Below are 26531 nucleotides of genomic sequence, written 5' to 3' on the forward strand. Positions count from 1 at the left end.
CCAATACCAAATGGTTTTGGTTACTGTTGCTTTATAATACAGTTCTAGATCAGGTACAGCTAGACCACCTTCACTTAATTTTTTTTTCATTACTTCTCTTGGAATTCTCGACCTTTTGTTGTTCCATATGAATTCTGTTGTTATTTTTTCTAGGTTATTAAAATAGTTTCTTGGAAGTCTGATTGGTATAGCACTAAATAAATAGATTCGTTTAGGGAGTATTGTCATCTTAATTATATTTGCTCGGCCTATCCAAGAGTACTGAATGTCTTTCCAATTATTTAAGTCTGACTTTATTTTTGTGGCAAGTGTTTTGTAATTTTGCTCATATAATTCCTGACTCTCCTTTGGTAGATATATTCCCAAATATTTTATACTATCGACCGTTATTTTGAATGGAATTTCTCTTTGTATCTCTTGCTGTTGGATTGTGTTGGTAATGTATAAAAATGCTAAGGATTTATGTGGATTTATTTTGTATCCTGCAACTTTGCTAAAATTCTGAATTATTTCTAATAGCTTTTTAGCAGAGTCTTTGGGGTTCTCTAAGTATACCATCATGTCATCTACAAAAAGTGATAATTTGATTTCCTAATTTCCTACTCTAATTCCTTGAATCTCTTTCTTGGCTCTTATTGCCAAGGCTAGAGTTTCTAGTACTATATTGAAAAGTAAAGGTGATAGTGGGCAACCTTGTTTCACTCCTGATCTTACAGGGAAAGGTTCTAGTTTATTGCCATTACATATGATGTTTACTGAAGGTTTTAAATATATGCTCCTTATTATTTTAAGGAATAATCCATTTATTCCTATACTCTCAAGCGTTTTTTAGTAGGAATGGATGTTGGATTTTATCAAATGCTTTTTCTGCATCTATTGAGATGATCATATGGTTTTTATTAATTTGATTATTAATATGGTCAATTATACTAATAGTTTTCCTAATATTAAACCAGCCCTGCATTCCTGGTATAAATCCCACTTGGTCATAGTGTATTATCTTGGGGATGATTTTCTGAAGTTTATTTGATAATATCTTATTTAAGATTTTAGCATCAATATTCATTAAGGAAATTGGTCTATAGTTTTCTTTCTCAGTTTTCGATCTACCTGGTTTAGGTATCAGTACCATGTCTGTGTCATAGAAGGAATTTGGTAGGACTCCTTCAAGCCCTATTTTTTCAAATAGTTTACATATCATTGGAGTCAGTTGTTCTTTAAATGTTTGGTAGAATTCACATGTAAATCTATCTGGTCCTGGGGACTTTTTCTTAGGAAGTTGGTTAATAGCTTGGTCTATTTCTTTTTCTGAGATGGGACTATTTAGACTACTTACTTCTTCCTCTGTTAATCTGGGCAAGCTATATTTTTGAAGGTATTCTTCCATTTCATTTAAGTTATCGAATTTATCGGCATAAAGTTGAGCAAAGTAGCTCCTAACTATTGTTCTAATTTCCTCTTCATTAGTGGTGAGTTCACCCTTTTCATTTTCAAGACTAACAATTTGCTTTTTCTCTTTCCTTTTTTTAATCAGGTTTACTAAGGGTTTGTCTATTTTGTTGGTTTTTTCATAGAACCAACTCTTAGTTTTATTAATTATTTCAATAGTTTTTTTACTGTCAATTTTATTAATCTCACCTTTTATTTTTTGAATTTCAAGTTTTGTGTTTGTCTGGGGGTTTTTAATTTGTTCCTTTTCTAGCAATTTTAGTTGTAAGCCCAATTTGTTGGCCCTCTCTTTCTCTATTTTATGCAAGTAGGCCTGTAGAGATATAAAACTTCCCCTTATTACTGCTTTGGCTGTATCCCACACATTTTGGTATGATATCTCATTATCTCCCGCCTCCTTTTTAAATATATCTGGAATTATTTTTTTTTTTTTGCACTTTTCCTCAACTACAGTGGACAACTTCTTTTCTTATCAAAGTTTTTGGGGAGTCCAATCAAACTAAGATTTCTCCTCCTTGATATATACTTAAAAACAACTTCTTTTTTTCTTCATTGCTTCCAGATGTATTTTTATTTCAGTTGCTGTCTTATGTGAAAACTTTAATTATTCTAAATTTAATAATCATAAAAAGTAAGTAACATTCAAACACACAAAGAAAGATAAGAAAGGAGATCATATATAAGTGTGAAATTATTTGCTTTTAAAAATGGTATATTAAATTTAATTAGCTAAGTAACAAAATTTTCTAATTAATTTGTTTCCTTCCTGAACTTGTTTTTTTTCTTATGTACTTTAATGTTATTGATGTTCTTGTCTTTTTTGGTATCTTTCACTTCCCACTCTCTACTCTTGATAGATTTGTCTCTTGTAATAAATATAGTCAAGCAAAACAAATTAAAATAGGGGCAGCTATTTTGATATAACGGATAGAGCATCAGCCCTGAAATCAGGAGGATCTGAGTTCAAATATGACCTCAGATAGTTAATACTTCCTGGTTGTGTGACCCTGGGCAAGTCACTGAACCTCAATTGCCTCAGGGGAAAAAAATACTATCTCTAAAAGCATAAGTCTCATGCCAAACTTCTTTTGCCTCACCTCTTTGCAAAAGGGTGGGAAGTAAATTTCATCATCAGTTCTCTGAGGGATATGCAATAAGAGATTTTAAATCTTTGAAAATTGTTTTTCTTTAATAATAATAATACTTTCTACTTCGCAAGGTTGCTATGAAGATCAAATATTTGCTGAATAAATATTTTATTTGATCTTCATAGCAACTTTGCGAAGTAGAAAGTGTTATTAACCCTGTTTTACAGAAGAGAAAACTGAGTCAAAGAGACGGTAAGTGACTTGCCCGAATCACAGCTAGTAATTTTATTAAAGCTTTTTATTTTTCAAAACATATGCATGGATAATTCTTCAACATTAACCCTTGCAAAACCTTGTGTTCCAATTTTCCTCCCTTTCCTCCAGCCCCTCCCCTAGATGACAAATAGTCCAATATATGTTAAATATGGTAGAAATATATGTTAAATCCAATATATGCATACATATTTATACAATTATCTTGCTGCACAAGAAAAATCAAATCAAACCAAAAAAAAAAAAAAAAAAAAAAAAGGAGAAAGAAAATGAAATGCAAACAAACAACAATAAAAAGAGTGACAATGCTATGTTGTGAACCACACTTAGTTCCAAGTGTCCTCTCTCTGGGTGTAGATGGCCCTCTTCTTTACAAAGTCATTGGAATTGATCTGAATCATCTCATTGTTGAAGAGAGCCATAGCTAGTAAGTTCCTTAGGCCAGATTTGAACTCAGGTATTTTTAATTCTAGATTCAGTGTTCTGTCCACACTGTGTCACCTCACTGTTACTATCATTGTGGTTATCATGTAATCTTTCTGGTTCTGTTTATCTTTTCCTATATCTATTCATATAACTCTTCCAAATGTCTCTGAATTCTTAAGTCACAATGATTTTACATTACATTCATACATTATAATCTTATTTAATGATTCCAGTTGATGAACATCTACTTTGTTTAGTGTGGTTTGTTAACACAAAAAGTATTAAAAAATTTTTGTGTATGTATTTCTTTCCTTTAGATTTTGATCTCTTGGTGGTATGTTCTTTATAATAGTGTGACCATATCAAATGGTACATACAAGTTAATGACTTTGGGGATGTAATTCCAAATTATTTTCTCGACTGGTTGGACCAATCTCTAGCTCCACCAACAGTGTAATAGTATATATATCTTCATACATCTCTTCCAACACTTGCTGTTATTTTTTTAAAATTATTTTTGGCAATCTAATAAGTATGTAGTAGAACCTCAGAAGTGTTCAAATTTACATCTATTTTATTATTATTTATTTCATATTGTTGTAGGTAGCTTGACTTTCTTCTTTTAAAAACTGCCTATTCTCATTTCTTCTTTGGAAACAACTTGGTCATTATAATTACAAAGTATTTAATTAAAAAATTTTTTTCATTATTGATTAGTCCATTTGTCTTCTTTTAGTCATTGTGTATAATTGTTTCCCTGGTTCTTACAAACAAGTCTTCTCATACTCCTCTGAATTCTTCACATTCATTGTTATGAATATGAACTGTAATATTTCATTGTATCCATGCACCAAAATTTGTTTATCCATTTGTCATTTGATGAGGTATGTGCTTAGAAGTGACATCCTTAGTTTCAAATTGCTTCCAAGAATTTTTGGACCAATTCAAAGCACCCCCCAATAGTATAATAGAGTTCTTATCTTCCTGCAGACTCTCCAAACATTATTTCCTTCCTTTGTCAATTTGAAAATTGTTGAGTGTAATCTTTCATATAGCTAATAGTAATTCCTTATTATTTGTTCAACTCCTTTGATCAATTATCCTTTAGGGAATGACTCATAACAATTGTCAGAGGTGTAACCGATAGAGCTGAAGTCAGGAAGACTCCTCTTCCTGAGTTCAAATAGGGCCTCAGTCACTTATTAGCTGTGTGACCCTGGGCAAGCCATTTAATCCTGCTTGCCACAGATTCCTCATTTGTAAAATGAGCTGGAAAAGGAAATGGCAAATTACTATAGTATCTTTGTCAAGAAAACCTCAAATGGGGTCATCAGTTGGATACAAGTGAAAAATGACTCCACAGCTTCATATATTTTAATATTGGATATATATTAGATATTTGTAACAAAAATGTGGCCTAATCTCCTCTCTTCTAATTCTTCCTGCATTGATTTTATTCATGCAAAAGCTTTTAAATGTTATATAATCAAAATGGCAAATTTTGTCTTCTATAATCACATTTAAGCTTTCTTCCCCTAGCTATAATTGAATAAGGTAGTTTTTTTCATCTTCTAATTTTTAAAATAATATGATTTTTAAAATATCTAGGCCATGAATATATTTGGAATATATTATAACATATAGTATAAGATGTTAATAAAGATCTAATTTCTGCCAGACTGCTTTTCAGTTTTCCCAGATGTTTTTTTTTTCCTTTTCTGTCATATAGAATCTAATGAGGTTTATTCCTAATGATGAGGTCTATACCTCAATAAAATTAGGATTAATTGAAGGTCTAGTGGCAGGATTGGGGTACAAGGAGTCAAACGGAGCTTCCTTGCAATCCCTTTGGATTCGGCGCAAGGATACAAAGTTAAGTGAGTTCTAACGGCAGCGAGAGTCCCCTGTAAATGAATTTACAGGCCTGAAAACCTGGATTGATAAAAAGAGGTTTATTGTAGGGTTTGGAAGCAAGGTTAAAGTCTGGTTAGTAAAAAGCATTAGATAGAGAAAGAAATACACCAAAAGCGGCAGGACAGAGAGTCTGTGATGCTGGCATCTTTCAACTCTCTGCCAAGGGATGATTCCACCTAGGCTCTTTTATTTGCTTCAAGAAGCCTAGAGCAGTGGGCAAATTCTTGGGTGGGTTTTTCAGATAAGGAAGAAACAGTGTTGGGGAAACCTGAGCAGATAGTGCCAGCTCTGATCCTGTGGGGGCTGGGTACAGCCCAAACTGGCTCAGATATTGATCTCTCCCCTTGGAGTACAAAAGGGTGGTTTTTGACCAGATCTTGTAAATCAAGTTTCAGTTCTAATCTGCTTCCTCTCTCATCCTAGTCTTGAATTCCGCTAAATGCCATTTACTTCCCCTAGCCTAGATTGTGCTGGTTTGGGATTCTGACTCTCTGACGTCACAGAAATAAATTATGTGTCCTACATTAATGGTGTAAATTGTAAATAAGGATAGTTAAAGGCAAAGGAGAGCCGAAATATGGGTAAAATACTTGTTTGTGTGCTTAATTACCTTGTTTTCTGCAGAGCAATGACATCACAATGTTGCTAAGTATGTGTCTGACATGCACACCACAGCCCTTGGTCCGCCTGCAGTAGAAGCGGAATGCTTGGCAGGTAAGCTCTAAGGAGGCCCTTGGTTCTGACCCTTTCTCTTGCTGGGTAATGTTCAGATCTTCCTGAGAGAACCCATGCGGGAGCACTCAGTTTTCTGGAAAGCTGTCCAGATTTCATGGGATACAGTTTGAACTAGACTTTCAGTTTGATGTGCAGAACCTACCGTGTGCTCTGCATCAGTCTTGCTGTCCATGCGAACAACACTCAAGAGTGCCTTGTCACGAAAAGTGAACTTATTCCTAGCTCTGAAAATTTCTCCGTTCCTATGATCCATTCTCTCTAGGGGACCCCCCCCCCCCTCTATCCGAGAGCTGCAAGGCAGCAGAGAAACAGCAGATGGCAGTAACTACCGGTTAGCATTGAGTAAGTGCCTTACGTCAACGATGCTTCAGGTTAAAACGAATGGTTCTAGAGAAACCGCTGACGGCGGCGTGTCTGAGAAAACAACACACCAAGATTCTCTCGCGTCACTTATTTATTCTTGCTACTCTCCTTCCCTCTCATCGATTCGTCCAAGCCGTCTCACATAAGGACTGGGCTGTGTACATTCAATTTCTATCCTGCCCCTGGCGGCCAGCGCTGAAGCCATGCAGAGCATGCTGGAAATGATTTAACGTACAGGAGGATGGGGGGGACAATCTTCCCCTGCATTTCTGTCGATCCGTCTCTCTCTCAGCATTCATCTTCCTTTCCCTTTCGATGAGGAATCTTGGGTTTCCTCCTACTTTACTGAAGGAAACAAACCCTTATGAAAGGCCCGCCCTGTGCCAGTCACCAACGTGCGTCAGAAACATGGTCTCTTTTAACCTTTACTACAACCTGGAGGTGGGGGGCGGCGCTGTTATTTTTGCAGAGGAAGGAAAGTGGCTCACCTAGGATAAGCAGAGGCGGATAAATCTGAATTTGGGATTTCCCTACTCCCACCCTAATTCTAGTTCTAATTGCACCCCCTAGTGGGCCACATGTGTATTTCACTCATGGCGGGCGGAGCTATAGCTGCACCTTTGCATCCTCAGTTTCCATGCAGGACAGCGCCCTTCCCGGGACTCGCCTCGGGAGGACCACCCCGATGTGCCGCGAGCCTTCCGCGCTTGCTTCCGACACCGCGAGGTTCTGGGCACACGGGCTGTCCTTGGGCTGTCCCTCGCCAGGGCAGAATACCCGAGAAACAAACAAAGCCCTACAATAGTCTGGCCTTCAGCTGCGAACCCGGGGCGGATGAGGCCGAAAAACCGAACGTGGGCGCACCGCGTAGGGGACAACAGCGACACTCAATGGCGCAAGATTCAATGGACTTTAGAGAAAAGGATTCTGGGTTCCGCGGCTCAGCGGTCTTCCTTTCTCTTTGGGCATCTCATTTCACAGACAATTCACTAGTCCATCAATCATTTGTTTCTACAATTTTCATTGGTTGTTCTGGATTTTATGCCCCATTCTCTTTGCTAAGAATTGGTTGTTTCTGACCTATCAAATGCAGTGTCTCTTCAGCACGCCTTTTCACTACTCTATCTCCGCCTCCTAACTCTGCGTGCGTCCCCCATTTCTTCATTCCATTGGTCGGCTCTATCCCACTACTTTGGGACGTGACATCGCTTCATATTCTTATTGGTTTACGTTTAGCGAGGACCGCTGTGGATTGGTTCTGATTTCTCTCCATCTACTCTGGGCGGAAATTAGCTTGCGGAAGCACATGTCAAATTGGGCGTAGGGTCGGAAAGCGACGCTTCCAAGATGGCGGCGTCGGTGAGTGTCGCGTGGGTTTTTATATCTTTTTCAGCTGCAGGGGCGCGTTCCTTTTTCCTGACACGGGACGATGGCCCGGGATGACATCCATGAGGAGCGGCCCCCTGCGGCGGAAGTGGACGCTCTGCAGCCCCAGGAAGCTGTCGCGGCCTATCCTAGCCGAGTCTCTGAGCTTGGGAAAGGGGCGCTTGCTAGGAATTGCGGCTCCTCCTTCACGGAGTGAGGGCTTTGGGTAACCGGGGAGCGCCGGGGAGTGAGGCATCGTGCAGAGGGAAGGACTGGGAGTGGCGGTCTTGAAGTGATGATACCCCGGAAATCTGAGGGAAGGGCCCCAAATTGGGCTTGGAAAGGGCCTGAGGCTGAGGGGCGAGAAGGGGGTGGGAGTTCTTCCTTCCCCTGTTTCTGACCCAAGTGCTCTTCTGCCTCTTCCATCGACTCCCCTTTTGCAAAGGGCCTCTCTTTCCATCCTGCACCAGGTGCCCTCTGGGTACTCTTCTCGGTCTCAGTGCCCCGCCTCTTCCCCCTCCCCACCCCCACCCCCCCGCCCGATCCGGGGTTATGTGTCCAGCCCGCAGTAGGGCTTTTCCCTGTCCAACTAGCCATAGTCACTTGGTAAGGGATGAACGAGAAGGGAGGGATATGGAAGAAGGCAGCCTCTTTCAAACTTGGCGCTCCCAGCCATGTTGCAAGGCAAAGTTCCCTAGCTTTGGAGCACGCCCTGGTCCGAAGAAAGGGGCGGGGCCTTCCCAGTTTTGGTGCCGCTCCCAGCCTCGGGCTATTCGGGTCCCCGGGGAGTCCGAGTTCTGGATTGAAGCACGATGTTTCTCCGGCCACAGTAAAGGCCAAACCTATGCAGGCACAGCTCACCAGTGAGATGTATGGAGTAGTTTATTTTTAGTTGTGTAAGACAGATAGTTTTGATATACTTTTTTTCCTTTTCCATTCCCCCCTTACAGGAGATGCTAGAGTCAGACCTGCCACTTGCACTCTCTCTTTTAAACAACCTCCAGGAACAGGTGAGCAACATGACAACTATGTGGCAAATCTACTCCAGAACCGTCTGTACCTTCCATGTGTGGCCTTGTTCCCTGTTCCCGTTTGCTTGGTGTTGTCTTAATGAACGGCTGTCTTCCTCTTCTGCCTAAAAGCCAAGTGAAAGTTCAATCAGTCAAGTGTTTGTTAAGTATCTCACTGGGTACACTAGTACAAAGATTGAAGCACTCCATATGGCACATTGCTGTGAGCTTACAGTTTCATTGGGGTGAAACCACAAGTACATATGGAAATATGTGCAACATAAACACAACAATGTAATGAAAGTGAATCTATACAAAATTATTAAACATAAGGTAGCTGGCTAGGAGGACACTCGTAGTTGATAAGATCAGGGAAAAGCTGATGCAGAAGGCGGCCCTGGAGCTGCATTTTAAAGCAAGAGAAGGAGTAAGAATTAAGAAAGGAATTCATAGTGATGGGAAGTAAAGTGTCTGAAGAACAGAGGAAGGACTGGATTGCAGAGTATGGAGGGGAAATAACAGTGAGTTTGGAAAGAGAAATGGAGGCCATGTTTTATAAACTTTAAAAGCTGTACTGGAGTTTATCTTAGAGCCTATAAGAAGCCCTTGGAGCTGGCTGAATAGGGCGTCACTTGGTTAGATTTGCACTTCAGAAACTGGGTAACTTGATAATTACATTGCTAATTTAGGTTTGACTTCTGTGCCCATGGAAACTGAATTTTAGAGCTGAAAGGAATCATAATAGGGATGTCCAGTTCCTTCACTTTATATAGAAAGAACTGCTCTAATCACTTAGTCAAGTTAGTGACGGAACTGTATTATAACCTTTTTTTCCCCCAAACCAAGTCCAGTATTCTTTTATTGTATTTATTTAGCTGAACACTCCACTGTTCTTTTCCATAATGATAGCACTTAATTTAGATTCCAAAGAAGAGTCTGTTTCCTCATTTGTGAGAGAGAAATTATAATTCTTTGACTATCTTCCTCATGAGTGAGCTGTGAGAAATGCAAATTATTAGGCTATGCCTTCCATTTCTAGGCATTGTGCTGTCTAATAGTACCTTGTGGACTATATATAGAGTACTCTGGGCAAGTGAACTATTATCATGGCACCTGTAGTCTAATTTTTGTCATAAGTTTCTTTGGTAAGGCTTTGGCAAAATTAAGATTTTTCTTACAAAAATGAAAATTTTTTCTACCCACTGCACCTCTCTGAGATTCTTTCTCCTCTGGGATGTTGGGAGTCCAAGAAACTTCAAAAATTACTTTTTAACCCTTTTTAGCCAACCCTGAAGCCACTTCTTGCTATTTTTCCTTATCATTATTATTATTTTTTTTTATTTGTAGGTGGTGGCTGTAACTTCACAAGTTCAAGCTCTGACAAAGAAAGTTCGGGCTGGAGCCTACTCTACAGATAAAGTAAGAGTAGATGCTAGGGAACAGGAATCTCCAACTTGCTTACAGCTTGCTATGTTATTTTATAGTGATCTGATTTTTTTTTCATTTCCTGTTTTTTCTCATATTTTTTGAGCTGGAGTTTTTTGTTTGTTTTTTAGCTTTTTCCTTGTCACTTTTCTCTCTGCTTGAAATCTCATTTGAACATGGTATTGCTCAAATTCCTGACCAGTTTGCTTGTTGAGTTTTTACTGATGGTCCTACCACAAGCCTTTAAGACCATGTTATCTTAACTTAGTTTGTTTCTTCATCTTCCTTAAACTGAGTTATTGATGTTGATCTTAGCTATCTATATAATTCAGCAAATATTTAATGTATGCTTGATATACTGGGACAGTATAAACCATTGGCCCATGCTTCTAGTGTTCACATTTAGTTGTCAACCTAGAGTATACATAAATGGCTACAATACAGAGCAACATATGAAAAATACTGCATTAATACAATGGACAGCAAGTAATTTAGAAATTAGAGAATGAGATCACTTTGGACTGCAGTAGGACTTGTTCAGGTCAATAGATTAACCTTAGTGGGTTATGGAAGTCACCTGCTGGTGTTTTGGAGTTTTTTTCCTCCATCAGTCTTTTAGTTAATGACTGACTCCAGTTAGTACCTTTCCTTACCTAATTCCTTTTATTATTAATGCTTTCTAATTCACCTTACCTTAATCCAGTCTTATTTTTTTCTCCCTCTGTTCTCTACCACATTTCTGAAGTTTCATTTATTTACCCCTTTACTTTGCTTCTCTTATACTATTCTGACTCCCTGCAATAGATTTTCTCAATGCATCTTCAGCCATTTCTTTGCCATAGAACTGACAGATATATTTTGTGTGTACAGCTGGATAACTGGAGAAGAACCTTAACTAGGAACAAGCCTATTATTCTCTTTTCCCCTTCATGTCCTTTGCTTCTTCAGATGCTATAGCTAGATATGTTTCTCTTACTAATTCTTCCCACTTCAGGGCCTCAGCTTCCTGGAGGTGAAAGACCAGTTGTTACTCATGTACCTCATGGACCTTAGTTACCTGATCCTGGACAAGGCTTCTGGAAGTTCACTTCAGGAACATCCTGCAATCCTGAGACTGGTGGAGATCCGAACGGTATAAGACTCCCAAGATGGTGTATGGCAGCAGGTCCCTGCCATTCAGCCATATTGTGCCTGATAACAATGGCCAGGAAAAGGAGCTAAAGAAAGAAAAGCATAATTCTGTTCATTTGTTCCACTTCCTTTTTGAATGCTTAATCTGGCCAAAATATGGTAAAAAGAACATTGGAACTCTTATCCCAATAAATTGAGTGTAAATTTTTCCTCTGTCACTGCCTGTTTGACCTTAGGAATGTCATTTCTCAGCCTCAATTTCCTTATCTGTAAAATGAAGGGTTTGGACTAAACTATCTTTGAGGTCTTTCCAGCTCCAAATTTTTAATCCAATGGTCTTTTGTAGGTTTTGGAAAAGCTTCGTCCTTTGGATCAAAAACTCAAGTATCAAATAGACAAATTGGTGAAAACAGCAGTGACAGGCAGCCTCAGTAAGTGAGGGACAAGGTGAGGCTTATTGTCCCTTAACGAGAAATTTCCCTGGTAACTAATATTTCCTTGTTGGGGTTTCTCATTTCAGGTGAAAATGACCCTCTTCGATTTAAACCTCGTCCCAGCAATATGATAAGTAAGGTAAATGGATTTTAAACTCCCAAATCTGGGAGATTTTTTTTTTTTTTTTTGGAAGACTCTTACTATTTTTTCTCTGAGCTGTGATTTAAGATTATAAAATTCTCAGGCTTCGTTTACTCTGTTTTTATCTGTTCCTCCTAAAAGAATTTTTATTCATAGCTATTTAGGGGTATCCTTTTTAATCTATTTTCTCAATTTTCCCCCTAAATTGGTTTAGAAGAATGGTTTAAAACTAAACTAAAAACCCATGTGGATCCCTGCAGGCTGGTTCCATACTTATCCATATAATCCACTTATTATCTGTTTTATTGTGTTTTTATTTACTTTGTTAAATATTATCTAATTGTGTTTTATCCCATTCAGGCCACCCTGGGGAGTATTGGGAGTCAGCCCAGGGGCTGTGTTTGATATCTCTCTTTTAGAATACTGTTTATTCCTTATATAGCTGAGTTCTGAGGATGAAGATGATGAAGAAACTGAGGAGGGACAAAGTGGGGTTTCATTAAAGAAAACCACAAAAGGAGAACCCAAGAAATATATCCCACCTCGTTTGGTTCCGGTGCATTATGGTATACTTTATTATTGCCTTTTCTGTTTGACTTGTCAAGGTTATTATCTCCCCTTCTCTGTTCTTTGGTAATGCTTCATGTTTTGCTCCACAGATGAAACTGAAGCTGAGCGTGAAAAGAAACTTCTGGAACGAGCTAGGAAGAGGGCCTTGAGTAGCTCTGTCATCCGGGAACTCAAAGAGCAGTACTCGGATGCCCCTGAAGAGATTCGTGATTCCCGGCATCCCCATGCCACTCGCCAGAGCCAGGAGGATCAACACAGGTCTGCTTCATGTCACTGTACAGGCTTATATCAGGGTATGGGATGAGTTAATATGGCCAGAAAAAAAGCATCTGCTACAGAGAGCTAAAGAAATAGCTGAAACAGCAATTTCATAGAGTGAGGGATATGAAAGCTTAGCACAATAGTGAGAGAACTTGTGGGGATTTAAAAGCTACATATGGAGTAAATTGTAGACTTTGGGAGGGGAAGGAAGAATCTCTTTATGTTGTTCTCTGATTTACTCACCACCAGAGCTTTCTGTATTAATGGCAAGAGCAGAAGCAGTTCCTCCTGGTTGTTTAGAGAATGCTTGATAAATTTAGGGAATAGAAATAGATCTGATTGAGTGAGAATTGGATACAGATAGACTCATCTGCCTAATGACCTGGCACATTTAAAGTGCATGATAAATGCTACTAGATTAATTGGTTGCTTAGGTGGCAACTTAGACCCTTTGGAGGGGTAAGCTTTTGTTCTCAATAAGGATAAATACAGTGAGGGCATAGTAATTTTCAGTGATGATGAAAATAGAAAAGGAAAGTGCCCAGTAAAATCTCCTAACTGCCATTCTAATAGGCAATGGGTATATCTCTAGGGAAATTCAAAGACATGATACTTAATTAGGTGTTTGTTGGTTTGTATAGAATGAAAATTCTGAGGAAAAGTTTGGTTTTTGGTTTTTGTAATTGGGGGACACCATGGAGCCTGTTGAATATATTTGATTTATGTTTCTCTGCAGGATCAATTATGAGGAGAGCATGATGGTACGTTTGAGTGTCAGCAAGAGAGAAAAAGGACGGCGGAAACGAGCACATGCTATGAGTTCCCAACTTCATTCCCTCACACACTTCAGTGACATCAGTGCCTTGACAGGGGGAACCCCCCATCTTGATGAGGTGAGAATTGGAGACTAGTGGATGGGGAATATTCTTTGCTGTTGTTTCATGACTCAGTAAGGTAGGAATAAACTTTCTCAGCTGAAGGAATTTATGATCCTTTTCTGCCCCATAAAATCTATCTTCAGGACCAGAATCCCATTAAGAAGCGAAGGAAGGTACCTAAGAAGGGTAGGAAGAAAAAAGGTCAGTATGTGATTATACTTGAGGTAGGTCTGGGTGGGAACTGTGGGCAAAGGATGATAGAATTTTGTGGATTTATTGTTCTGATTTCCATTGATCTCCGAATTATCCCTTTCCAGACAATAATCTCCTTTGGGTGGGGTAGGTTAGTCCTGCTTCTCAAGATGATGATTACTCTCACTTCTAAAGAAGGTTTTTGATTACTGTCTCTGGGATCCCACAGCTCCTCTATCAATTCTTTGTTCTATTGGGCAGGACTCTTCAGTTCTTACCAAAGGAAAAGGAGCCTTTATTTCACTTTACCTTGGTCCGTCCCCTTCTCCTAGTCTTGTGTTCCAGGAGAACATAAACAGCATAGACTGTCCAGTGGTCCTTTCCTATTTTGACCCCTTCTATCTAAGCTTTATTTACTCTTGTCTCTTTAGTCCCCTTCCCCTTCCCACCCCCATCTTTTGCCTCACTCTCTGTTTCCCTTCCTTTCAGGTTTTCGGAGGCGGCGGTGATTTTCTCTGTATGTTTTTGTATACATATATCACCCTGGGACTCTTATGCTCCATGGGGTTCTGCTGTTTATATTCAGCGGTTATTTGCTTCAAATGCATTTGTAGAACCATCCTTATAATAAAATTAAATTAATTTTTAAAATGAATATCCCTTTTTGATATGAATTGTATGGGTAGAGCGTCTGATTGAAATTGGGGCCCCTCTTGATCCAGGGTGGTGGAAAGAGCAGGAAGATTGGGCATTTAAAGATGAAAAAAGGGAAGAAGAAAGAATTAGTTCATTTCAAGTTCAAGAAAAGTAGTTCATTTTTGCTAGATAAATGAGAAAGCAATAGAAAAAGTACTTCTGAGTCATCTTGAATATTCATTGTTTCAGGAGTTTCCTTTAGCTTATTGTTTTGTTACATGTTTTCAATAATATATAGATTTCCTGAGAGGTTTAACTAGGGAAATCTTATGTAATGCGTCCTATAGGTCACCAGGTGGCAGCAGAGACTCATGAAACTACCTCATGTCAAACTAGACATCAGCCTTTCTACCTTAAAATTGGGAATTTTCCCATTTTTCACACTCTGGACTTCTCTCACTTATTTCTGTCTTGCTATGTTCAAAGTGGACTTATATTCAGGTATTGTATTGGAAATTGAGGCAGTTTTGTGCTTTACAAATCCCCATGCTTCTTTTATAATTAGTGATTTGGTTCCTTAGCCGTGTGTGTGTGTGTGTGTGTGTGTGTGTGTGTGTGTGTGTGTGTGTGTGTGTGTGTGTGTGTGTGTGTGTGTTGTGTAAAACTTGAGAATGTGCTAATTAACAGGTAGATTTAGTAGGAGATTGCTAATTTATAAACAGACTAAATGATCCATTCCCACAGCCAGAGCAGTCAAACTCAACTAATGAGATTGAAGGCTATGTATCTTAGAATAAAAAGCAAATATTCCTAGTTGGGGCATGAGTCTTTGAATTGTGTCTCTTGAGGCCTGGGATACCTTTGCCTTAGTAAGCTGACATCTACATTGATATTGATCAGTTTGTTTTCAGAAAACTTTTCTCTTTTTGGGAATGGGACATGAAGGAATTGTATTCATCTGATCCCAAGAAAATGAGTAAGGTTGGAAAAAGGTAGAAGGCATATGCCACTAAGATTGGTTGAATCTTACAATCAAGGAGAAGCTGAGTTCTTTCCTTTGCTTCTCTCCTTTTTTAAAACTAGAAGTATTAAGTAATGGTACAGATTTAAATGTAGTAAGTTGATACATGCATCTCTTCACCATAAAACTGAAACCTGAGTTTGGATCTTGATTTTCCTGGCTAGCATAGGCCTGGGTGCCTTTGCTTATTGTATACAAACTAGGTTAAAGATGGAGTAAAGTGAGATTAGGAGCAAATAAGTCCTATACCATACCTGATCTTGTAGATGTCAGAACCGGGGGCTTGTACCTGGAGGTTCCCTCTTACTCCGATAGCTTTAGGAATGGCATATCTTGAAGTAGGGTTGCAGATCAAGTTGAATTGAATCTTACCTAAGGTTTGTAAAGAAACATCTGAACAAGTCAGGAGATACTGGACTTGATTTGGTCTTCTAGGCCCATAGCATGGATTACTCCAAACCACAGGTTGAGACCAAAAGTAAACCAATTTTAACTCATAGTTTAATTCTATTGGTAATTATGGTTCTAATGTTCAGAAAATTTCCAAGGTAAAAAGGATTTGTGTTCTTACATAAAAAAAATAAGTTTTCATCTTTTGTCTCCAGTTTACTTTTTTGATTAGCCTCTTTGTCTGTAAGGAGATAGGATTTAACTATATAACAATATCAAGGTTTATCTGATAGTATCTTTCAGTTCTAGAATATAGTGATTCCTTCCCCATATATTCCTTGGGCCCGCTGGACTTCATAGTTTGGTAGTATTCAGGGACAGGTTTCAAGTATAAAATCTGGATAATGAAAATATTTTCAATGCTGAGAAAAGATTACTTAGTAGATAGAATAGAGGAAATGGAATACCAAAGTTCTTTAATAAGTATTGTTACAATGTTTTGTATTTTTTTTTAATCCCCCATCTTTAATAGCAGCCCTGTGGACATTCAGATTTAGTGAGATTCTCCAAGATGAACATTTCCTAAGTGATTCAGTTTTCATTGACCATTGACTGTTGTTTAAGGGAACTTACAGTAGACTGTCAGAATCCATAAACAGAACTGGCCTTTATTATGATGTAATGAAAAAGCACTGGAATCTGGGGAGCTGAGACCTTGATTCTAATCCATCTAGGCTTTGCCATTAACTAGCCATATAATGTTTTCCAGGTTACTTAACTTCATTGTTTCAATTTTCTCATCTGTAAGATAAAAGGGTTAGGTTTGATCATTTTGAATTCCCCTTCTAGTTCTAAAATTATGTGATTTTTGTTTCGAGCTCCAAATAACAGATTTCTCGAGAGGCCACTTTATCTTCATGGATTCTTAAGTGAGGGAAAAAAAAAAAAAACAGAAAAAAACCTCTTTCCTTTTATGTAGTGAGTGTGACTTGGGAGTTAGTGTGGGGTTTTTAGGTATTCAGCACCATGGAGAGTTCATATTATTAGAGAAGGATTCAGATGACTGCTAGCTTGAAGGAGTTGAGTAATGTTGAAAATAGTTGAGTAATTATATTGCTTGAATTTAGTCTCTTCCTTTCACTGTACTTGGGATAGGGGCACCATCACTCTGGCTTTCTGCCCAGGCCTACTATTGTATTTCCTTGATCTCATTGTTGGGGGGGGGGGGAGAGGGGTCTCAGAGAAGCCACCAGAGCTATGTTTTTGATGTTTAAACTATCAATAATGATAGCATCAAATTGGAAAGACTGTATTAAGGGCCTATTTTGCATGAATTTAGGTCAATAGGTGGCAGTATCCGTTTGGTCTAGAATTCTTGATACTCTTTTTCCCTCTTCCCCCATACCTTTTATTGTATGTCTATTCCATGGCCTGTATATTTTAGCATATGAGGAATAGGTCACATTGAAATCAAAATGGAGAAGAGGAAAATCTCTCTTAGTGGAATTGAGAATTGGTGATATATTGAATTCTGCATAGCAGTCTTTCTGTATAGGAAGACTTTCTTTGTATCATCAGCACTTAGCACAGTGCCTGGCACATAACAAATGCCTGTTGACTTGACTGTGGATTAGCTTGTATGGGCCACTAGTGGAGAAAGCATCAGTGGAGCAGATGATCATGGTGTAGACATTTGGGCTACTGAGAAGTAAAAGAGGATAGATTGAGTTCTATTAGAATAAGGGCTAATTGGAGAGTTCCCATAGTAGACTGGGGGTAGGGGAAGCAGAAGGCTTTTTTTTTTTTAGAGGGCAGATTGGAAGAAGGGAGTTGAATGCAAATAGAGCCCATGGTTGGGTTCCTTTGATGGAGAGTATAGCAGGTTGGGGGCTGCCGCAATCCTGTGCTTGTCTAACTGCTAGGGGGCTGCTGATGTGTGCTGCAACTGCATTGGCTCCCCTCCCCCATGCTTCCCAAAGAGCCTGAGCAGCACTGGCAAATCTGTCTTCATGTATTTATTATTATTAAAAATATGACGGATTCTTCCTCCCTAGAAGCACAAACAAATACCAATGATCACATTTCTCCTCCTGTGAGGCTTCTGCTTTCTCTCTCATGACCTTCTTTTCTTCACCCCCTCCCACCTTTACTCTATCTTACTAAGGGAGAGGAGTGGGAGAGCTTAGATATACTCCCCTCCTTCTCTGAGCATGGTGGCTCCCCTGGGGTTTTTAATGATGGTTGAGAGTTTTGAGGCAATGCTAGGAGTAAGCAGATGAGTAAGGGGGGCTTAGGGCTCAGGAAGCTTTTGTAATGTTCCACCACTCAGTAGGGAGGGAAAAAATCACTTGAAAATAAAGGCAGCAAGATTACTTCTCCAGGTGGGAGGAAATCTCTATCCTTTTATTCTCCTGTGTGAATTCTGAGGACAGTATGGTTATTCCCTTTGATGGAATGGAAATAGCCATTTCTCCTGCACCTCCCCCCCCTTACCAAAGCCCACTTTTCCCAGGAAGGCCCATTCAGAATCTATTTTCTGCAGCCTCAGATTGGCGTTATCTGGAGGTCTGGAAGACCGGTGCCTTGGCTTCTCAGTCCCACCCCATCCCCATCCCCTCCCCCCTCGGATTATCTTGCCTGGGCTATGCTTGCAGAGTAGGCTGCCTGGACTCTTTTGTTGCTGTCTGTGAACCTTGGCCACACCCCTAGATGGTGCTGCTGTTGCTCTAGACTCCATTCCCCTCATCCCCCCCAGTACCATTTTCCCCCTATATCACCCTCCCCTCCTCCCCACCCCTTCCCCAGCCCTCCATTGCCTGATTGTTATTCCACTAACGTTTCCCTGACTGTTCCCTTCCTCAAATTAATTTTGTGGCGCTCTTTTTCCGCAGTGCCATCTCCCTCCCCTCCCCCCTGCTCCTGCTAGCTTGCTTGTTCTTGTTACTTAACCTCCCTCTCTCTCTCTTCCTCTAGAATTGAGATTCTTTCCTTCTCCCTTTCTCCCCACTCCCCATTTTAACAACTCCCTTCACAAATGAATTTCCTGCCCAAAGGGGGACTGAAGGAGTAAGAAATCTTGGAGTTTAGAGGAGAATACAAACAAGATGGGGGAGCTGAAGAGTAGTGCAGGAGACTGATGGGCCTATGATGAGAGGTGGGGGGGAAATAATGGAGATAGAAAAGTGATTTGGGGGTGGGAGGAGGAAGGCCGTGCTCTGAAATGTGATCTATGGTTCCTCTGGGGATGCTCTAGTCATCACTCTTGAGTTCTTGGTGAATACCAGCTGGGGCAGCTGTAGTACCTTTCACCATGGACACCTTATCTGCTTATTTTGATTGTGGCAGGTTTCTGGCTGCAGCCCAGAACTTTAATCCTCTGTCTTAGCCTGATTCCTAACCTCTTGTTTTCCTTTTAACTCACTGAGCTCTTCTGCCTTTCCATCCTGTCAAATCACTATTGAATTTGGGTTTCCATTGGACTCCTGACTGTAGGTCCTTTTTGTTCTAAAGCCCTGCTTAATGACAACTCCATATCCATAAATTTCTACCTTGTTTCACCTTGCCTCATAATTTTTTTTCCTATACCCAGATATATCTTGTTCCTAGTACTTCAGATACTTAAACTAACCTATTCTAATGTTTAGGGTTTTTTTGTTTTTGTTTGTTTGTTTGTTTGTTTTGTTTTGTTTTTTTGGCTAAGGCAATTGGGGTTAAGTGATTTGCCCAGAGTCACACAGTTAGGAAGTGTTAAGTGTCTGAGATCAAATTTGAACTCAGGTCCTCCTGACTTCAGAGCTGGTGCTCTATCCACTGCGCCACCTAACTGGCCCCCTATTCTAATGGGAAAGTTTCCCAGTTTCTGAAATGGCAGGTTTTCCTGATTCCATCAGCTTTCATAAATTCCTTGGCCAACAGATTTACCTCTTACCTCTAATACCCTGAAGAATTAATTCAGCACTGTGGGGCTTTTGCTCCTTGTTGCTTGTTTGGGGGAAATGAGCTTTCTTAGCACCTTGTTTGTGTCTTGTGTTCTATCTTACTTTTCAACAGTATGTTTTTGTGATCTATGAACTAAGAACCGAGACTAGAAAGTGATAAAGTAGACTCATCCACCAGAGCCAGGTTGACTGGATTTCTAGTTAAAAATTGAATGTTGAGACAGGAAGCCAATTTCTCGGGATTTCTCATTAAATTCTTGGGGTACTCATGGAAGAAATGCTTTTGTTTGATCTACATCTGTCACCTTCCTATTGTATGTTCTCCATAGCAGTGATGTTGGTCCCATAATCTTTCTTTTGGTGTCTTGTCATGTTAATGCCTGTGAGTCCTGAGAGACATCTGTTCTATGATCCCGGGACCCTTGGTTTCCTAATCAATTCATATTAGAGATACATCATGGAGTGATCTCTTCAGGTTCTCTACCCCAGTGGCTTCCAGGATTAAGAATGATACACAAAGTTCTTATAACCCTTTTTTCTTTTTTTTTAATTAAAGTTTTTTCTTTTCAAAACATGCAAGGATAATTTTTCAACATTGACCCTTGAAAAACCTTGTGTTTCAATTTTTTACCCCTCTTCCTCCCACCCTTTCCCTAGATGGCAAGTAATCCGTTATATGTATAATCCTTTTTTCCTTAGGAGCATAAGATATTTGAGCCAAATTATCTCATTGATTTCTCAAAAATTATCACGAATTACAGCTTCTCTTCTCCCCCCCCCCCCCCCAATCTTTCAACTGGGAAAACTCAGCTCTTTCTCTGAGTCTCTGTCTCTCTCGTTTGTCTCTCTTTCCCTCTTTCTGTCTCTCTGTCCCTCCCTGTCTCTCTGTCCTTCCCTCTCTCTCCCTCCCTTTTTTCGCTCCTTCCCTCCTCTGTCTCTGTCTCCCCCTCCAAAGTGATTTATTCTTCCACTAAGACCCAAGTTTCTTAGGGTTCTACTCAATCTTGAGATATATTCAATGATAATACAAGCGTAACCATCAGCTATTAGTTTCAACAAAGTATTTTTGTGTGTATGTGTACATTACAAGCATTAGCTCTTTTGTGATCCACTTAGTTACTCTGTTTTGAACAAACTATCAGAGATTCTGAGGATGAAACAGGAACATTATTTTCTAAAGGAAAGGTAGTCTTGAAAAGATGGTTTTTGTGATTCTGCATTTTGTTGACTTGCTGAAGAGTTTAGTGTCTGAGAAAGCTTATTTATTCATTCATTTATTTACTAAAGCTTGTTTTCAAAATATATGTGCAGATAATTTTCATCATTTACCCCTGCAAAATCTTGTGTGTCAAATTTTTTCCCCTCCCTTAGACACCAAGTAATCTATGTTAAACATGTGTAGTTCTATACATATTTCCATAATTACCTTGCTACACGAGAAAAATCATCTCTAAAAGGAAAAAAATGAGAAAGAAAACAAAATGCAAATAAACAACAAAAAAAGTGAATATACTATGTTGTGATCCACACTCAGGCTCCATAGTCCTCTCTCTGGGTGTAAATGGCTCTCTTCATCACAAGACTATTGGAACCGGCCTGAATTGCCTCGATGTTGAAAAGAGCCACATCCATCAGAATTGATTATTGTATAATCTTGGTTTTGCTGTGAACAGTGATCTTCTGGTCCTATTCATTTCACTTAGCCTCAGTTCATGTAAATGAGAGCTAATTTAAATGACACTGGGGTACTTGTACCCCCCAAATAGGGCTCTATGAAGTAAATGACATCTCAGAGGGGAACTATGTTAAGATAAAACCACTGATGCTTCTTGTTCTCATATTTCTTCTTTGTGGGTCATAGCTTTCTGGAGGTAGGAAACTGTGGAAGCACTTGTCTTCTCTTTCCTATTTCAGATTCAGCTATTGGCTATGTTACTGACCAAATGGGTAACCTTAACCAAGTGCATTTCCCTCTCTGTTCATTAGAGAGAATATTCTGAACCCTACACAGAGGGATAGGATAAACTTGAATGGGACAGAATTGAAGAGCCCAGAAGGACCTGAAATATACAAAAAGGCAGTTTCATTTTCTCTTAGCTCAAAACTTAATTTTAGCTTAAAACACAACTTTTCTGGCCCTATGTGTTATCTCCTTGCATTTATATACCACGAGGTCTTCAAATTTCTGAGACCTCTTATGTAAACAGTTGTTATTTTGGCTATATTTGATGCTAACGTTTTTATACTTTTTAATATTCACAGTGGAAAATACCATTCACAAACAGTTCACATGTTTCAGGGTGACTTATATTTTTGGATCCCCCTACAAACTACTTGGGAGGAAGCTTCAGGGCTTTGCAGACCATACTTTCAGAGCTACTGCTTTAAGATACTGCGCCTTCCCACCTTAGATTGGGACTGTTAGGTGGACTGTGGATAATGGACAATAATGGGCCCTTGAGTTTCTGGCCTCCATGAAATCCCAAGTGGTATAATGATGAAATTAGAATTCCCAGTTAGGAAATCTTAATCAGCTATAAGCCTTTATTGCCACTTTTGCTGGCTTTCTTTAAACAGGCCCAGAAAAACCATCTGTTTTTTGATCTTTCCCAGTTCCTACAGCCCTGCTCTACTTCTTTTCATCCCTATTCTGTGATCTTTCTCTCTCATAGCTGGGGTTTTTCCCTTCCTCCCAAGGGCACAAATTTCCCTACATTCTTCTAGTCAAGAGAGATTTGCTGCCATACCTAGCCTTTACCTCACCAGCACTTCTTCCTTAAACCAGTATTCTGTTGTGGTTTCTTCTCATTAGATCCTCCTTCCCCTATTTACACCTGCTCCAGAGGGCTAGGAGAGAGCTAGATCTCTGCTATAGATCTGTGGCTTTCCTTACCCACTCCCCTGACATCACACCTGGACTTGGGTTCTGCAGCCTTATGTAGTCTCAATTTCTTTTTCAGATTGTTGGGTGACTTGTCCTTTGCCTTCTAGAAATCCCCAGTTTGGTTGAGATGTGAATAGTTTTGAGTAGAGTCTCTCAAGGATCTGTGCATCTAGTAATAATCCACTCTCCACTGATCAAATGAGATAATATGTGTAAAGCACCCACATGTGCCTGGCACATAGGAAATGCTATATAAGCACTTATTTCCTTCTTTTCTCCACTGACCTGAAGAACTTTTGATGCTCTTGTTTCACTGACATTGAGATTCTTACCCTTTTTCCTCTAGACTGGGGGCTGAGGAAGATATGGTATCCTTTGCCTCAGACATTCTGTCATGGTGTCTAACAGTTCTCTAGCCCATCCTCCCCTTCCTTTCTATCTTACTCCCCATTGCCTATTTCTGCCCCCTCCTCTTGCCCTTCACTCACCTGTATCTCTTTTGGTCATCTTTATGCCTTTTTTTCCTTCCCCTTTTCCTCATTCACTTACCATCCTTAATCCTTTTTCTTGTTTTGGCCCTTGTCTTTCATCTCAAAATAGCTGTCAACCTCTCATACTCAGGGAATGCCATAGTAGGAGTAGAGTTAGCAGAATGGAGAGTCCTGAGTCAGGATACCTGGCTGCCCAAAGGGTGAACGGCCATATCTTCCCCCTCTTTTCCTTAATGGTCCTAAGGAACTGGGAAACCCACACTGCCAGTTTCCTTTGGGATTGGATGAGTTCCGACCTTTCCTTCTTCTTGAGTTAGAAGGGGAGGGTATCTTTCCAATTAGCTGCTTTCTTCTTTTGCTTTTTTATTTAAATATATGAGTCTTGTCTTGTCCGTCTTTCTCTTTCTCTTGCTTCTTTTCTCCCTCTGTCTTTTTCTAGCACAAAGCGGTGGCAAGACTGAATGAGCCTGTCTGGCGGTTCTGCCAGTCTGTGCCCCTCATTTCTGCCCCACCCCCTTTTGCTTTGCGTGCTGGGGTGGAGGGGGAGCCAGAGAGTGGTGGCATAGTGCCAGCCAACCCAGAACCATCTGCGGTGCCTGCGGAAGTCTAGGCTCCTTCCCACCCTCCTTCTCTCCTGATTTTCCTCCCCCATCATTAATTAGCTGCTGAATTAATTAAATTCTACGTGCTAATTAACATTCCTACAGGGCAGGCTGCTAGGTCAGAAAAATGGAGGTGGTGAAGCAAGGCTACTGTCCAAAGGTGTAGGAAGGTGAGGAAGAAGGAAGATTGGATAGGGAAATGAGGGTGATGGGCAAAGAATCAAATGGAAGGAAAAGAGAGAGTAGGAGAAAATGAGAGACAAAACAGATTGCATTTAAATTCTTTGTGTGTGTGTGTCTGTATGCGTATGCATGCCTGTATGTATGGACCTATGTTTATATTGGACCTATGTATATATATGAATGGAGGCAATCTTGGAAGGTAAATCCCATAAGAAAGGAATATAAGCATTCACGTTATTGAATGTGGAGAAAGGGAGCTGGGAACTAAATTATTATCAAGCTGCTAAAGCTTATGATATAGCAATGCATATTAATTATTTTGAATTTCCACTGACAAAAATGAACTCTTAAATTGTAGCAGAAACAATTTAAATTTTTTTTAAAGAATGGACTTTTTCTTACCAAGGTTATGAGATAACTAAATGACACTAAAGAACCTTTCCTAGAGATAGAAGTCTAGCTATCTCAGTGAGTTAGAAGAAATTTAGCTGAAGGAGAACAGATTTGTATCTTGAGGAATCTTGAATCTAGAGCAGAGGTATCAGATCTGCAAGTTTACAGTACTCTTCAGAGCAACTGGAACCAAATTAAAGTGTAATTGAGAAATATTTTACAAAATAATGCAATAGAACATGGATAATATGACATTTTAAAACTAAGTCAGTTGTAATCTGTAGGAATCCTTATGTACGGTTTAGGTTGCTGTTTATATTTAAGTTTGACATCCCTGATCTAGACTCTAGAGGGTACTTCTAGATTGAAAAATGTGACCTCTAAATTATGTGCTGAGTCTTATAGAATTTGGAAAATCCAGGATGGAATAAATTTTATTTTATCAATTTTCTTTCCTCACATTAGCCCTCTCAAATTGTGGGATTGTTTCTTGGGGTCACATTAGTTGTCTTTGGACTAAGTCTAGTTCTCAGAGCCTTTTGGGGACTGATTTTCTCTTTATTTTGATTTCAAATCAGGTAATCTAATTAGGTCATCAGTAAGACATCTGTGTTGGGTCATGACATCCTGAATTCCCATATTACCCTTGGCAAGTTTTCTTTTGATCATGGAGTTTGAGGGGATATAGGGAGGGGAAAAGATGATTCTTAGATAAACTCATACACATAGCATATTCTAAAAATTCTTTACCCTAACCAAGTTGGGATATAATGGAATGAACTCTAGCTCTACAGTTGGAGCGATGTAGTCCAAATCCCAAGGCTGCCACTTGACTTTGGGTGAATCCCATCTCTCTAGCCTTCAGTTTTTCTAATCTATAAAATGAAGGTGGTGGATGAAATGAACCTGTGAGCTTATTTGATATCTGTGAAATCTCAAAAGAACAAGAAGACAGCATTTAGAAGACTCTTCTGTGGAGGATTTAAGGAAAGACACATAAAAATTCCTTAACATGGGCTTGTGTTCAGATGTGTAAATATATCTGAACAACACATTGTCCTCCTATTATACTCTCTTAAAAAAGGTTGGAGTATGTTTACTTAGAGAAACAGAAAGAAAGAAGCTTATTTTTAAACTCATGAAATAAGAAAGCTTTTATTTTGGATTGGTGAGAAAGAAGTAAATTTTCACAATTGCAAGTTGGCACTCCTCTTTAGGCAGGCAGGGGAACAACAGAATGGCAGGATTCCCTTAGTCCAATGTTTGCCAACCCTTCCCAGGATTCTCTTATTTCTATCATATCTTTCCATTGACCAAATGAGTTATTTTTAATTTTTATTTTTTCAAGATTACATTGTTCTATGATTTTCTGTCTTATGGTATAACTAGGAGAATGCTGATATTAAAACATTGGTCTTTTAGAGCAGCAAACAATTTAACAAATAATTCAATTATATTGAAACACTGCATGATTTCTAAAATGCTAGCCAGGTATATATTCTGCTTGTGCATGGGTCCAACTCATTGTCCATCTGTAGTACTTATCCAAAATGTTTTATAATTGATTGCATAACTGCATGTCATATTCTGGGCAATACATTTTTTTATCACCTTGTTTTTCCTTTTTGAATATTTAGAATTATCATTAATTACTGTGGATTTCATGTTCTAGAGTTCCCATTAATGATGTTGTTTGGGAATTGGAGCACTTGGAAAACTCTGGAGGTTTTCCAGAGTTTTGACATTTTTGCTAAAAAATTGTGAATGTGCACATGTTAACATATACTTCAAACCATTCATCCTTATAGTAATAAATTAGCAGAGAAAAGTGAAGAAAAAGAAACTTAGGACATTATGACATATCCAGGGCTTTCTGTATCTTACTTACTTAGAATTACTTAGAATGTTAAGCCGGGATAGGCAATTCAAATCATAAAAGCCTATTGAGCCTGTAGTGTGTATAAGTGGCCAACTGTTGGGGATTTTAAAGGTGAATGATATTATCCCTTGTTTCAAGCAGTTGATAGGTTAGCAGGGGAGAAAAACAAAAGAGGGGCATAAAGTGCTGCATGATCTAAGGAAGGGCTTTGGATGCCCTCTATTACTAAAGAATTTGAAGCTGGCTTTCAAAGCAATGAGGTACCTACCATTAAAAGTTTTGAGGTGACTGAATGATGTGATTGGGATGTGCTTTCTCAAAATTTTCTGGCAGGGGTGGGCTAGATGGATTTAATGGGAGGAGAGACTGTGAAAATGGAGACCCCCTTTATGGGCTTTTGTCATAACTAAGGCAAGAGTTAATGAGTTGCTCTAGAGATTTTTTTGATTTAGCTATTG

At 39.3% G+C, this 26531-nt stretch overlaps 1 protein-coding gene and 1 long non-coding RNA gene across 4 annotated transcripts; one reads left to right on the forward strand and one right to left on the reverse strand.

Annotated features, from left to right (window-relative positions):
- The first annotated feature begins 5838 nt into the window (after positions 1-5838).
- On the forward strand, positions 5839-14311 carry NGDN (neuroguidin). Of its 2 annotated transcripts, XM_074294292.1 has the most exons (12): positions 5839-5864; positions 7642-7826; positions 8564-8623; positions 9971-10042; positions 11043-11180; positions 11526-11610; positions 11700-11752; positions 12198-12321; positions 12415-12583; positions 13323-13479; positions 13608-13665; positions 14146-14311. In XM_074294292.1, exons 3-12 carry the CDS (start codon positions 8567-8569, stop codon positions 14163-14165), a joined length of 933 nt encoding a protein of 310 aa, XP_074150393.1. In that variant the 5' UTR covers positions 5839-5864; positions 7642-7826; positions 8564-8566; the 3' UTR covers positions 14166-14311. The 2 variants fall into 2 exon arrangements, with proteins under 2 accessions (XP_074150393.1, XP_074150392.1); XM_074294291.1 differs by lacking the exons at positions 5839-5864; positions 7642-7826 and adding an exon at positions 7540-7607.
- On the reverse strand, positions 8165-23520 carry LOC141557912 (uncharacterized). Of its 2 annotated transcripts, XR_012486919.1 has the most exons (4): positions 23075-23520; positions 15568-15685; positions 11106-13641; positions 8165-8748 (listed from the first exon to the last, which is right to left on the reverse strand). It is a non-coding gene; the product is annotated as an uncharacterized LOC141557912 (long non-coding RNA). The 2 variants fall into 2 exon arrangements; XR_012486920.1 differs by lacking the exon at positions 8165-8748 and having other exon boundaries at positions 11152-11265.
- Between the last annotated feature and the right edge of the window lie 3011 nt (positions 23521-26531).

Source organism: Sminthopsis crassicaudata, chromosome 2 (assembly GCF_048593235.1).
Source record: "Sminthopsis crassicaudata isolate SCR6 chromosome 2, ASM4859323v1, whole genome shotgun sequence".
Classification (NCBI taxonomy): domain Eukaryota; kingdom Metazoa; phylum Chordata; class Mammalia; order Dasyuromorphia; family Dasyuridae; genus Sminthopsis; species Sminthopsis crassicaudata.

Excerpts from the sequence above, each read along its gene's own strand:
- NGDN (XM_074294291.1), top strand. Across the intron at positions 11,611-11,699 it reads AGCAGTGACAGGCAGCCTCA|GTGAAAATGACCCTCTTCGA; the intron begins GTAAGTGAGGGA and ends TTCTCATTTCAG. Across the intron at positions 12,584-13,322 it reads AGCCAGGAGGATCAACACAG|GATCAATTATGAGGAGAGCA; the intron begins GTCTGCTTCATG and ends GTTTCTCTGCAG.